Source organism: Parasteatoda tepidariorum, chromosome 7 (genome assembly GCF_982258835.1).
Source record: "Parasteatoda tepidariorum strain Cologne lab strain chromosome 7, Ptep-v5.0, whole genome shotgun sequence".
NCBI classification, from domain to species: Eukaryota; Metazoa; Arthropoda; class Arachnida; order Araneae; family Theridiidae; genus Parasteatoda; species Parasteatoda tepidariorum.
In genome coordinates this window covers 30,576,279-30,591,698 of record NC_141761.1, presented here as the reverse complement: position 1 = coordinate 30,591,698, position 15,420 = coordinate 30,576,279, and the positions used below count along the sequence as shown (strand labels likewise).

Genomic DNA, 15,420 nt, shown 5'->3' with positions numbered 1-15,420 from the left:
GCATTATCCTGTTGGTAAACACCATCCCCCGGAGGAAAAACTGTTGCCATGAATGGGTGAACCTGGTCTGCAACAATGTTCAAGTAGCTTACAGACGTCGGGGTTTGTTCTGTGAGGATTATGGGTCCTAATGTTCGCCATGAAAACCTGGGCGAGCCCATTGTTATAGATGGAGGGTGGTCATAATGTAAGGGCTCTTCGGTGTATATAAAATAATAAGTTTTTTCAACATTTCAAAATGTTGAAAATATCGAGCTGATAAAATTTACTTAACACTTGTTTCATGGGAAAAAGTATATCCAAAATTATGACGGATAAAAATTACTTTCTGCCATCCAGAGCAATGAGAATTAATAATTTCGGAGAATATTTTTACCGGTGCATCGTTATTTAATTTTCAATAACGTACACATATCTTAACAAATTTCGAAGTTTCATAAAACTTTATTCATTTATTCAACTTTAGTATATTTAATTTTTTTTTTAAATCTCCATTGATCCGGAGATGTAAGTGAATAATTAATTTTAAATTCAAAATAATATCCTAAAACTTGCAACTCCGCAATTAACATCGCGCAAATGCATTTATTTACCTGGTGACATTAAGAATTGGTGCCGCAAGTCAGAATTTAACGATGCTTTAGAGAAAAAGAATATTTTTCAAATGTATAATTTGAAAGAGTTGTAATTATTAGAGATATCTATAAAAGATTCTGCGTTTTGCAAATATCTAATGGGTTAAAAATTACTTTTGGTTAGAGTTAAAGAGGAAGCAAAATTCTAGAATTAAATTGTCTCTCTTTAGGAAAAATTTAATAATTCTGAAATGCATCATATCTAAATAAGAAGATATTAAACATTTTTTTAATTCATTCTTTAGTCTTGCTAAAATTTGTTTGAATAGTAAATTTTTTATAACGAGTCATAATTAAGGAATTGTATGTAATTAAGAATCATACATTAGCCAACTGGCTTCAACTTGAAATAGATAAAACTCGTATTTCTTTTTCAATAATATCTCTATTGTTTAAATCCATTTAAAACTTGTTTATAGAATAAAAGAAAAGATATAGAATTAGAGAATGTGGACGAGTAGCCTTTGGCAGATACTTCAAAAGAATTAGACATTTTTCGGATAAACAATTTTACTAAATATTAAAAGTGAAGCTAATAAAAGAAGGTAATCTTTCTGTTGGATCAGAAAAAGTACAGGGTGTACAAAAAACGACTGACGAGTTTAAAAGATCATTTTTGAAAAAAATTGAAAAGATGGAGACGTATCGTTTGCTAACAAAACCAGTTATGTAATGCTTACAAAACCAGTTATTTGCCGAAGTAGTTTTAAAATGCTGTCAACAGATGGCTCTACTGACTGGAGAACGTTATTCTTTGCTGCCTGTCAGACTATTCCAAATGAAATTTTTGCATAGACATGTTTTTATTTTGTTCTCAGACTGAAACATGCTATTGCTGCAAATAATGGCTATTTTGAAAATATTGTTTTTATAATATTTCTTAGGTAGCAGTTCCGTTTATTGGCGTACTTTATAATTAATTTCGAAAATTGGTGAGAATGGTTCTAGTTTCTTAAGCAGAGAGCAAAAACGTACATTTCTGGCTCCTTCCATTTTTCGTAAGTTTCACGTAAGTTTTCAAGTCGTTGGTCCTTTTTTAAAATACTTAATAGATGACCACTTAAAAACATAAATAACTACTTTACTATACAAGTATTACTTAGTTTTAATATAAAGCAAGTGTTACTTAGTTTTAATATAAAACAAGAGTTACTTAGTTTTAATATAAAACAAGTGTTACTTAGTTTTCTATTATTAGAAAGACATAAATTTTATTTTGAGACACTTTCAAGTTGAATGATCATATCTCTCTTATAACATTATGACATTAAATTATGCTTTAAAAAATTAGTTTTTTTTTTCTTATTAATTTTAGAGCTCTAGTGATTTTCATAGTGATAAATATTTTATTACATTTCCATCTTTTAAAAAAAGTTGCAAGTGTAAAACTTAAAATTGCGTTTTACTTTGTTAACCTTAATGCCATAAAGATAATATAGCTCAAATATTTCAAAACCAGAGCGACATACAAAAAAGAGTCTTACTCACTGACTAATTGTTAAGTACCCTTTTTATAAGTTTGCATAAGGATTCCTTTCTTAATAGCTTGTCTGCTTAATCAAGAATTCAGATGTTGTTTAAAACAATTCAAAATAATTTGAACATATTTTACGCTAGCAAAATTGTGTTAAATTTTTTTCAAAACCTCATAAAAATTTAAAACTGCATGCTTTTTAACATGAATCAAAAGTATTGAAACAATTCCATTTGTCTATTGATAGCTATTAAAGTTTTTTTTTTATTTCCAATTAGCTGCACATTCAGACTTGTGGATGAGCAAACCTAGTGCGTTCTCCAGAGGTGGTATCCACTCTTTCAGGACCACCACAATGGGTGAGATACCGTTGATCATGTTAATTTGGACGTCTAGTTTCTGCCACACAAGATGGCAGCACCGAGACTCTATTTTAGCTTTTAAAGTACAACTAAGCAATTTTCATTTAAAAACAATTACTTCAAATAGTTTTGATTTTCAAAATATACAACATTTTAAGTATACTTACTTTTGGACTAACGCTAACGAGTCCTAAAACACCAACGCTCGTTCCAAATCCACCCATGACATGGAGTAAAATATCTTCTGAACTCTCTACTCTGCTCACGTCTACCGTCATGGAAGCTTTGGGTAGAAATATTTTAGTACCGGTAAACTCAGCTGAGCTAAGAATTAAGAAAATTTCGAACAAAAAATATTAAAGTGAAGATAAACACGTTATACATAAGAGTTTAAAGTCATACAAATTTTAACACTCATTAATTCAGTAAAAAATGCATAAAATTTCTGGTGCAGTGTGTCCTAGTTACATAAAGCCCCCTTGACTTCTGCCAAAAACCATTATTTTGAAGATGTGGCGTAACTACCACTACTATTATTAAACATCAGTTCACTAGTATATAAGACATGCTAACTTGAATCAATCATGAGGTACCTTTTGATAGATGAAGGTTGGCATTGTCGATAACTCCGCTCCCCACATTGGTGCATACATTTGACTGCTAATGGCAACCCATGAGTGGCTACGACCGTGAAATTAATACACCTCTCACATTCAGCACTCAAAAAAACCCGATAACCTTAATCCAGCTCTCCCGGTCTTTCATAAGTACAGCAACTAGGGGTATCCGTTCATTGAATTCCATCCCTGATAAAATTCTGGTGGGGGAGTATTGTGGCGTAACTACCACTACGATTATTAAATATCAATTCACTAGTATATAAGACATGCTAACTTGATTCAATCACGAGGTACCTTTTGATAGATGAAGGCTGGCATTGTCGATAACTCCGCCCCCCCCCCCCACAAAGATTTTACAACGTAAAGGAAGGCATTATTTTGCTGGAAAAATCTAACCTTTGTCAACATTAATAACGAATTGCATTATAATTAATTATTACTACTAAAGTTTGTGTGGTAAAAATAAAGATCGACCTTTTAATAAATCTCTGTGATGCTTCAAATTTGGAAACTAGTACTTTTGCAAATTGTTCAACTTTGATGTGAGTAATTTTGAGCATAAGTTGCAAAGGACCATCTGGCCTCACCATATATATTTTGGATTTCAAGTTAAAAATTTGTTTTTAATTTCTTTGATGTATTTGGTTTTGAAAAACACTTTTGATTATAGAATGCCATTCCACAGCACAATGGCTTTCAGAAGTTTATTCAATTAATGAAATTAATTAACACATTAATTACGAGTTGCAAAGAGCCATCTCCCCTCGCAATAGACTTCTTAAATTTCAGGATAAAAATCTGTTTTTCAATTTCTTGATGCCTTTGGTTTTGGTAAAGACTTTTGGTGATAGAATATCATTCCACAGTACAATGGCTTTCTGAAGTTTATCCAATTAATGAAATTAATTAATACACTAATTATGAGCTGCAAAAAACCATCTCCCCTCGCAATATGAATTTAGATAAAAAATGTGTTTTTCATTTTCTTGATGCTTTGGTTCTGAAAAAAATTTCGATGATAGAATATCATTCCACAGTTCTTTGTCTGTCAAAAGATTATCTAATTAAAGATTACTACTTTATATATTTTCACAACAAAAACTCTACTGCGGTTTTCCTCAAAAATTTGAATCAGTAAAATTATATACGTTTAGTAATTTTGATTGAGTTGTTTTATACTGCTAATTAACTGAATGCATTTTAATAGTTTACTTTTATTTTGTTTAGGCTGTCCTACAAAATTACAAAGGAATTAAATATTTGTCAAAAAATATATTATTTATTACTTTCAACTACAAAGTAAGCTATCGTGATTAAACCTTTCACTAATCAGTCAACAATTCTAAAATTAGAATTTCGAATTTTAGAAAGAATACCTACAACACACAGCAAAAACAAAATAAATTCATCACCTCGTATACAACTTCTAAAACATTCTAATAGAATCGATTAAAAATTATTTTTTGTGAATTTGTCTCGTAGTCTTGATTAATAAGGCTTCTCTATAATTTTCTTTTGAATCATCTTGACTTTTAAGATTAAAGTTTTTTTTTTCAAATTACTTGAGCTAAGTGGAAAAAAACGTAATTACTTTATTAAAGAAAAGTAAACACTTAACAAATATTGCCAACTTTTTTTAATTAAAAATCATTGATTCGAGAAACTTGGTAAAATTAGAAATATTAAACCATGTAGGAAAAAAAGCTTTTGTTTTAAAAAAAATCATTTTTTCTGCGATGCCATATAATTCTTATAAAAACTATGAATTGTTGAAATTCTTAATCGTTTGAATTTCTCGATACATCATAAAAATTATTAACGCCATATTGTCTCATGCATTCTAATTTGGAAAAAAATCTAATGACATGGTCATTAATAAATAATCAATAAATATCCAGATTTTTTTGCTGTAATTGGTATAAAATCAGTGAAAGTTTTAAAGGCCGCTACTAATAAAATTTCTTTATTTATTATTTAACAGCATTTACTCATAATAATTATTATTTTTTCTTCCCTGATATCATGTTCTGCTACTGTTACTATTTTGATTTTGAATGCAAATTCTGAGCTACTTTTAAGGCAACCGGTATGTTGAGAATTTCATTAAACATAATTCCAAATAAACGTAATTCATAAAACAGAGTAAGAGGCTCATCATAGCGGATACCTGGATGTGTTTGAAATCCTGCTTTGTCAAAATATGTAAAAACTAATTAGCTTTATTGTCCATTATTTCTAAATTTGCTATCGTTTTCTACCTTTGTTTGTTTTTCTTCCAATGAAGCTAACTAAAATTTCTAGTATGGACACCAGCCTTGACTCAAACTTATGTTTACTGCAAGCAACAACAAAAATCTAAATAAGCGTTACCATGTTATGATGTCTCCATTTTCATCTTTAACTAAAGAGCATTGGCCTAAGGAAATGGTGTCTTTGAAACCTTGTCGATACGCTTTGGCCGGAATGGAAACAAGACGACCTGCAACGGCTCCTTCTTTTTCCTTTACATTATGCGTCTCCTTTACAGCTGATTTTCTAAAACAAAATCGCGAAAATATAATATTTGAAAGTTCTCAATGGTTATAATGGTTTCTTCATAAAATTAATGCTAACTATGTTCAGTATCCGAAAAAAAAAGCATTGTCATGAATTAAACCTATTCAAAATCATAGGTTACAATTCTTGACTTTAAATGCACACTTTTAAATTATTCAAGAACTCTTTTTATATTGTATTTTGAACCACGATGCCTAAAAGTGCAATCAGTTGTTAAACAATGAAATTTTTCTCTTCCAATAAAAACTCATATACTGCAATGTTTATTGAATTAATCAAGTTTTGTATGTTATAATACATTTCCACTTGATTTCAGGCAACGATTTTCGAATTTTTATTTTATAAATTCTATCATAAAATACATTTAATTGATTTTGTTTTATTTGATTTTAATTCTTCAAAAATAGGAATACTGTCATTTCTTTTTATGAGTTTTGATTATAATTTCTTTTTAAATGTTGATAATTAATTAATAATGGTCTCAGCATTTTTGCATTAACAGAATTCCTATATAAGTTTCAGCAGTTTTTATAAAATTTGCCACTATATAAAATTAAATCGAATGTAATAAATGCAACGAAAAAAATTGTAAGCAGTAAAACTTTAAAAATTTGTCTAATTTATTAAATAGAGATACGTTGAAAATTAACCAAAATTTTTATTACAGATAACGTTACAGGGGTGCTGTCTTAGAACAATCTTATCGCGGTAACGAATAAAAACACACTTTGATCATTTAATGATTTTATTACAACATCTATACAATATATTTAAAACAAAATATAACTGTTCTAGAACTGTTGGGTACTAGAACTGAGGTGATTAGAACTAGAACTATAGTAAAAGTTAAAGGCAATTTAAAAGCTTAAAAAAGGCAATTCCATCTAGCTTTAACATGAATTCCTGAATAGCTTAACCAGTATTAAATTTTTCGAAGAACCGCTTGAGTCCCTTATAATGTTGACCTGTCCAATCTAGCCTTAAAAGCTCATTATTCATTAATGGAAGTAGAGCTTATTAAAAGAGACTATTATTAGTCATAAAAATGATTAATAAAAATTGCCTAAAGTAGCAATTAAAGCAATAAAGACCGTAACGAATAATCCCCAATGCTGTTCTTGTAAGAAGAATGGAAGAAGAGCTTATTAAAATAGACTATTACTAGCTATGAAAATGATGAATAAAAATAGTCTAAAGTAGCAATTCAAGCAATAATAAAGACCGTAACGATTAATCCCCAATGTTGTTCTTGTAAGAAGAATGGAAGAATAACTTATTAAAATAGACTATTACTAGCTATAAAAATGATGAATAAAAATTGTATAAAGTAGCAATTAAAGCAATAATAAAGACCGTAACGATTAATCCCCAATGCTGCTCTTGTAAGAAGAATGGTAGAAGAGCTTATTAAAATAGACTATTACTAGCTATAAAAATGATGAATAAAAATTGTTTAAAGTAGCAGTTAAAGCAATAATAAAGACCGTAACGATTAATACCCAATGCTGTTCTTGTAAGAAGAATGGAAGAAGAACTTATTAAAATAGACTATTACTAGCTATAAAAATGATGAATAAAAATTGTTTAAAGTAGCAGTTAAAGCAATAATAAAGACCGTAACGATTAATACCCAATGCTGTTCTTGTAAGAAGAATGGAAGAAGAACTTATTAAAATAGACTATTACTAGCTATAAAAATGATGAATAAAAATTGTTTAAAGTAGCAGTTAAAGCAATAATAAAGACCGTAACGATTAATACCCAATGCTGTTCTTGTAAGAAGAATGGAAGAAGAACTTATTAAAATAGACTATTACTAGCTATAAAAATGATGAATAAAAATTGTTTAAAGTAGCAGTTAAAGCAATAATAAAGACCGTAACGATTAATACCCAATGCTGTTCTTGTAAGAAGAATGGAAGAAGAACTTATTAAAATAGACTATTACTAGCTATAAAAATGATGAATAAAAATTGTTTAAAGTAGCAGTTAAAGCAATAATAAAGACCGTAACGATTAATACCCAATGCTGTTCTTGTAAGAAGAATGGAAGAAGAACTTATTAAAATAGACTATTACTAGCTATAAAAATGATGAATAAAAATTGTTTAAAGTAGCAGTTAAAGCAATAATAAAGACCGTAACGATTAATACCCAATGCTGTTCTTGTAAGAAGAATGGAAGAAGAGCTTATTAAAATAGACTATAACTAGCTTTAAAAATGATGAATAAAAATTGCCTAAAGTAGCAATTAAAGCAGTAATAAAGACCGTAACGATTAATTCCCAATGCTGCTCTTGTAAGAAGAATAGTAGAAGAACTTATTAGAATAGACTATTACTAGCTATAAAAATGATGAATAAAAATTGTTTAAAGTAGCAATTAAAGCAATAATAAAGACCGTAACGATTAATCCCCAATGTTGTTCTTGTCTCGCAACGCTCTCACAAAATTCCTCTTAAAAAAGCTCTGTCTTATATTCTCACATAACAGATTTATCATATCCCTTAACAGAACTCAGACTATCTTTTCCCGTAACGGGTACACAGCAACGGGTACATAACGAGAACTCTGTCTAGTCAGCCTATTTCGACTTATATGGTGACGCTGCACTAATTTATTGCTTATGTTAGTTTTTAAATTATTATTTCAGGGGATTTTGTACAAAACAACTGAAAATTAGCATTTATTAAAAATGTATCGTTGTGGTTTATTGCTAAATGATTCCTAAGCTCTTTAATTTACAATGGAAATTTAATATTTTAATGATTGAATGAAAAAAAATCACTTTTTTAACAATACGAAGAATAAACAATCTATCTTTCATTTTTTTCAAATACTATTTCAAATAGTCAAGTGATACTTGTATTATCTTCAACGATAATGCTTATACACTAAGTCACATTTAAAATTTTATCATTCATGAACAAAAGTTACCGTAGGGTTTAGTTGCAAAAATCATTCGTATATAAACTGTACAGTATCCTCCACTAAATTAAACAACGATCAGCCAGAAACCACAATAATTAAAAATGTGTTCACTTAATCAATTATTTAAGTAAATCAATTCTGTCAATTTTAGTCAAATTTAATCAATCAAGATCAACTTCGTTTAAAAAAAAAATCCCTGAGCTACTTCCACGGCGCATTAATCTAAGATATCAAGGAGAAAAATATTTAAGAAACACAAGCTATCGGGAATTTATCCCGTAATTAATCTTTCTTTGCTTCGAACTTTCATACTGATTAATGAACATACCGGTGACTATGTCCTAAAGAAGCTTTGTCACTGTCAATGTGTAAGTGCTCCCAAAGCTACTGCAATCAAAGAAGCCAAAAATACAACTAAAATTATCCACAATGAACGAAATTCAGTAGAACTTGAATTATGGGAAGTAATTAGGATTGAGCCTATTTTAAAAATCAAAGTTGTTTCGTTATTCAATGATATAATTAATCTTTTTTTTTTCTATCTCAATCTTTTTACGATATAATGCTGTAAAATACCCTAAATAAGACAAAAATAGGCTCACAAAAAATAAATATATATATATATATATATATATATATATATATATAGCATTGACTGTAGGACTGTATTTCATATTTAAAAAATTTAATTGAATTTCAAACTGTCATTTTCCTGGTATGTCACAAACAATGTTTCCAATAATAACTAGCTTCAAAACTTCCCATAAATTTTTCAATGTCTAATTTCTTTTATCTCAACGGTTGTAAGCATTTCTAGAATATATGCAGAGGGTATTATTTCCAAACACTTTGTTGAGAACAATTTTTTCTGTCAATAATTTGTTTGTCACATGAAAATCAGTCATTTTCCTGGCCACTCATTTTTTAGTAATTTATAACCGAAATAGATAGCTCCAGCAATCAATACCTTAGGTTAAGAAATTTATTAGAATACCATCTTATCAGAGCATGTCTATTTTAAAAAATTTTACAAGGAGAGTAGGGTTTTATATTGTCATTTTCCTGTCTTCTTGAAATCATTAATAGCATAAACTACATAGAGTTATTTCGAGAAATCGCGATGTTTTCTGCTGAAAGTGAACGTCTTAGGCCGAAATGTTAAATCAAAGTAAAGTTAAATGCTGTAAAATGGCAAATTGTCATTATCCTAGCTGTCATTTTCCTGGCTTATAAATGCCAGTCACCAGAAAATCTTTTAAACAGTCTAATGTAAAGAGGGAAAGGAAATATTAACCTAATACCAAGTTTATGTAAGATTGTAATATACTTGTATGTAATCAAAAGTATTTATTTGTTTAATGATTGATTATACACAATTTTATTCTGTACATATCAACAACAAAAACATTTTTGATTCTTTCTACAGTGGATAAAAGAATTAATTTCAACATTTCATCGATCATCTAAAGCAATGGATTTAGGTTGTTGTTTTTTTTTCAAAATACAGATAGTTAAAATATAAAGGATAAGCAAATAACATCACTATACAATTTAATTCTGCCATAGTCTTCAAACTCTACTTGAGTGTATAAATTAAAAAATGTAATATAGTTGAAAATAAAATGATTTGAAACATTTTAAATTTAAATAATACAATAAAAACATTTCCGACGTAAATTATTATAAAATTAATTTTACTAGGTTATAGGTTATTTTAAAACATGGGGCTTAAAAACAATCAGGTTATAGGTTATATATATATATATATATATATATATATATATATATATATATATATATATATATATATATATATATATATATATATATATATATATATATATATATATATATATATATATATATATATATATATATATATATATATATATATATATATATATATATATATATATATATATAAAACAAGTTCACAGTAAATACCAGCACCGGCGTTAAGTCGCATAGTTTCTTCCTTTATTATTAAAAATAATTATTCATCGATTTAAAACTGAAGTATAATCCAAATTAACAAATTAACAAGAATGGTGTTTAAATTACAAATAACATTGAGTCTAGAATATCCTACGAAAAAAGTGTGAAAATTAAACAATTCGATTCATATTACAATAATTACATCTATTAATAAATTTAAGTAAATTCAAATGTAAAATTTTATTGTTTCCGCAATTTTGAAAGTAAAATTCAATATTCAAATAAAAAAAAGTTATTTTCATTACTAACCCATTATTTCGGTTAATTTTACCATTTACTGAAATTCGCAAATATTCAAATATTTATCTCCCAATTATTTTTAAGTATATCAAGTATTTTACAAATCAAATCACATTTATTTGAATCAAAGCAATCATAAGTCAAATCATCTGGTTTTATTACCACGTATTTCCTAAATTAACATTTTCTCAAATCAACAATAGGATTAAGTATTACCCCACTCATTCAGGAACCATCCTTAGTAGCAATAATTTTTCGTTTTCAAAGAAAAAATATTCGAAACTTAGATTAAAAAAGATGAATAAATGCCAAAATTATAATAATTTGAAATGTTAGATCCAAACTATTTAAGAACACATCGTCGCCATTGTTTAAAACTAAATGATCCTACGTAATTTTATTTTAATTCCTTAAAAAAGAAATTCAACTTAGTTTTGAATTTTGAAAAGATTAATTTTTATGGACAAACAATTGCAATGTAAATATTAGCAGAAGGATTAAATCCTTTTCACGCGAAGAAAACTATTTATTACCTAACCCAAGAGTTACCTAAACGAGATCTATGCTATGATAAAATTCTTGTAAAAAAGTAAATAAATACTATGAGTTACTAATAGATTCAAGAGTTGTGCCATTATATAAAGTCACGTTTCCCTACATTCATTCCACTTTTTAAATAAAAATCATGAAACATTAAAAATATAGATCTCATGTCAAAGTTAAATTAACTATTAAAAAGGTTATATTGCTAATTTTTTTTAAATTTTATAATACTTAAAATATGTACTCGTCACAAAAAGAAAGAAAACCTTAAAAGCACTAAAATGATTAATTTTATAAATTTACCATAAAAAAATTTATTATTTTAAAAAAAATTTAATTTATTATTTTAAAAATTATTTTAAAAAAATAGGTGAAGCTTTTATAAAATGTCACATAGATGTTGAGAAAATGGTACAACACTTGAAAAAAGAAATTATTGTTCTACAAGAGAATGAAAATAGTTTTATCATCTGTCTTAAATTTCTTTTTTTTCTATTACAACTAACGCCATCTGTTGTTGAAACTGTATCCTAATTTCAGTTAAATGAGAAGCACTTCAAATTGTATGTACTATTTTTTTTTAAAATCTGTAAAATAATCTTTCATTGTGCCAACTATAACATATATTTTATTTTTTAATAAAATATTATATTTTCAATATTTTTTATCAGCCTTGATAATATAATGTCAGAAATGAATAATATTTATAAAAATATTATACTTTAAATTCCTGCAAAATATTTTTCTACTCATTTATTCTATATATGTTTAAAAAAAATTTATTTAATATGTTCATGCATTTATATATTTTTATAAACATTAGTTTTTTGTTCATTTTTATATTTTCTTGATATATATTTTATTTATTTTTTAAAGTTTTAAAATATTATTACACTATACGTTCTTACAGTTTCACATCCATATCCTCGCAATTAAAGTATACTATTAATAGAATTAATATAATACTTACGGAATACTATGGATTGAAGCTCCGTTTATAATTATTGTGAGACATTGAGTCACAAAAACTGTCAGAATGATTTTAATATGCATTATTAAAAGACACTTAATTGAAATACCTTTTTAAAAATTCATCACACGATTCCTATAATTCAATAAAATAATAAATTAAAAAATATTATTTAAAATCCATGTCGACCCAAAACAAATTATACTAAAAGAAAATAGAGCAGCGGTTTCTTCAAAGCATTAAGAAAAAAGTTTATAAAAAGTTTCAGTATTTTAATCTTTAACACTTGTAAGGTTCCCACACTTATCTAACTCCTACATCTATGCGCGATATGAATTATACGGTTCCCATTCAATATTCTATTAATGAGTTTTAACATTTAAACATTTAAAGATGATCAAATTAATTCCAATTGTTATTATATATATATATATATATATATATATATAATAACAATTGGAATTAATTTGATCATCTTTAAATGTTTAAATGTTTAAATATTAATAAAATTTAGTAATATACAATTTCCATACTTAATTATCAGTCCAAAATTTCATGTCATTCCTATTAAATTTAAAACAGTCACTTGTGGCCCTAATACTTACCTAGCTAAACATAACCACTTAAATAAAATTATTAAAAATATTATTAAAGAAGGTTTCTTTTTCTTGGATTATCACAAGTAATCAATCTATTTTAGAATTCTCAGTATTGCGCTGTAGAATATTTAATATTATTGAAATAAATACTTACTATCAAACATATACTATTGTCAAATAAAAGCATTATTATGCTTTCTTTTACTAAAATAGTTATTCAAGAAAGTATAAAAATTTCGATATCCTTTATGTTCAGGTAAGGAATGATAAAGAACAATAAATAAAGCTGAAAAAAATTATATATAATGCCTCTTATGTTAGCCCACTAACAAAATAAATTTCTTAATAGATTGCTTATTTGGTGCAGGGAGAAAAAAAAGAAACCTTGAATAGAAAAATGCCAGACTCTGGCCATTGTTTGGAAAATGTCGCCAATAAAGATAAGTCTTTTAGGGAAATAGTAGGGATCAGGAAAACTTTATAGTATTCCGTGTAGACATGTTAATGGTAAAGCTTCTATTTTTAGATACCCTTTTGAAAGAAATCAGAAACGCAATTGCCATAAATGTAACAACCTATTTTTCTCAACAACTACTTGGAGTTTGATGAGGAATTTATTTTATGGGCGCCAAAGGAACAATTAAGGTATCGTTCCATCATCAAAAGCCTTGAGGAGATTTATCTGCATAAAAGTTTGGACTCACATCACGGTAATTTATGGAAGTTGGTAAAAGTTATTACCAAACAGTTGTTAGAAAAGGTAAAATCAAGGCATTTAAAATAGTGTTGTTGTAAAGTTGGCTAATTATAACTGCAGCCGAGAATAATATGTACAAAGAAAATTTTCGCGTGATAAACAGGCTATTGTTGTTGGAAATTTAACAAGGATATTGTTTTTTCTGTTCACGACTATGTGATTTTTATTATATTGTTGGTTAGAGAACAGTGTAATGCGTTGATTAAGAGCATTATTTATGTAAGTTAAGATTGAACTGGTTAAAATAATTGTTTAAGTATATAAAGTGACGAAGGCAAGTACTTCTTTCAATAAGTAAAATGACAAATATAACGATGAAAAATATTTTACAAAATCATCTCAGCTTCCATAATGATGAAATATGTCCTTGTGTAAAATCATGTGTTGCTGTTGCGAAAACTGAATTTTTATTTACTTGTGTTGTTAATTCCTCAAAACTAATTTGGTAATTATGTATTTTAGAATTTTTCTTCAGACAAATTCCACTGTCACTAACCACAAGCTTTTTAAAGTTTCAGGGCAGAGAAATTTTGTATTTTAAAAAAATTATTATTTCTCCCAATTAATAGTACTGCCATGCAATTGAAAAAAACAACGTAAGTGCTTCGCGGTTGATTCCATGAAAAGTGGGTTAACAACTATTGTCCCTCTATTGCTAATGCTATGAACGCTAAAATAGAATTTAAAAAAACTGATAAAATAAAATTTAGTTTTGAAAGTTAAGGTGACTGTTTTGTTCTAAATCATTTCAACACTAGTCACATCATTACAACACACTTCAACACGACCACCTTCATGCATAATGTGATGCATGATTTAGTAAGCGAAAATATTAAATTACTGCTGTGAACTCACCAAATCTGTTATAACAATATATTCCTTTTATTTTTAAATGTTATTTTGAAAAATGATTACTGGGCAAAATTATTTACGCTCCCCAATAGATCTCAACTGAATAATAAAGGAAATATTTTACGGTGGAAAGCACTAGCGTCTGGAGAGAAACGAAAATCCTTCTTCTTTCATCTAAGGCTTCTCTATAGTGTGAACTGAACTGTCCGCCATTTTGGAGCAAACAAATTCGCTAGTTACATAATGTTAACATTAAAGTGAAAAGTTTGAAGCCCATTCAGATACTTAAAATTATTGATATGTGCAATCGTACAGTGATGAATTGGCCAAACAGTTTTAAAAAAAAGGCTTTCTTTTGTTAAAATTTCCATAAGATGTCGAAAAAAAGAAAAAATGGGTATTAAATTGCAGATCATACAACTGGCAGTCTGGAAGTGGAGCTCGCTTATGTGAGGTAAATACTCATTTATTTAAAATTTATTGAATTTATTTACTTATATATATATATAGTAAATTTACTTATATATTTAGTAAATTTACTTATATATTTAGTAAATTTACTTATATATATAGTCAACAACAAAGTACAAAACGTATACACATTATAAGCGTCAAATTAATATTTAAGCGAGAAAAAGGCAGGAACTTCATCGTAATCTAATGAATCGCTAGCGAGAATGTAGGGAAAAGGAGACATTAAGACTTGTGTGATTAACAGAGAAGCTAGAAAAGAGTCAAAAGGAAACCATTTTAAACAAATATTTTTTTACATGATTGTTTTCAATTTTCCCTTCTCCACTAACGATGCAGCAGATGTTGATAGACAACAAGTTTTTAACCAAAACGGTAATCGAATTCCGGCAATTTTCAAATGTATTTGTAATTT

General features: G+C 27.5%; 1 protein-coding gene across 1 annotated transcript in view; it reads right to left on the bottom strand.

Annotated features, from left to right (window-relative positions):
• LOC107454750 (uncharacterized) overlaps positions 1-12,651 on the bottom strand; it is a 42,201-nt gene extending 29,550 nt beyond the window's left edge. The window contains exons 1-3 of the mRNA XM_016072030.4: positions 12,327-12,651; positions 5,462-5,626; positions 2,639-2,795 (exon numbers count right to left, since the gene is read on the bottom strand). Coding sequence (XP_015927516.3) covers positions 2,639-2,795; positions 5,462-5,626; positions 12,327-12,409 — 405 coding nt within the window. The 5' untranslated portion in view covers positions 12,410-12,651. The remainder of the gene's footprint in view (positions 1-2,638; positions 2,796-5,461; positions 5,627-12,326) is intronic.
• Between the last annotated feature and the right edge of the window lie 2,769 nt (positions 12,652-15,420).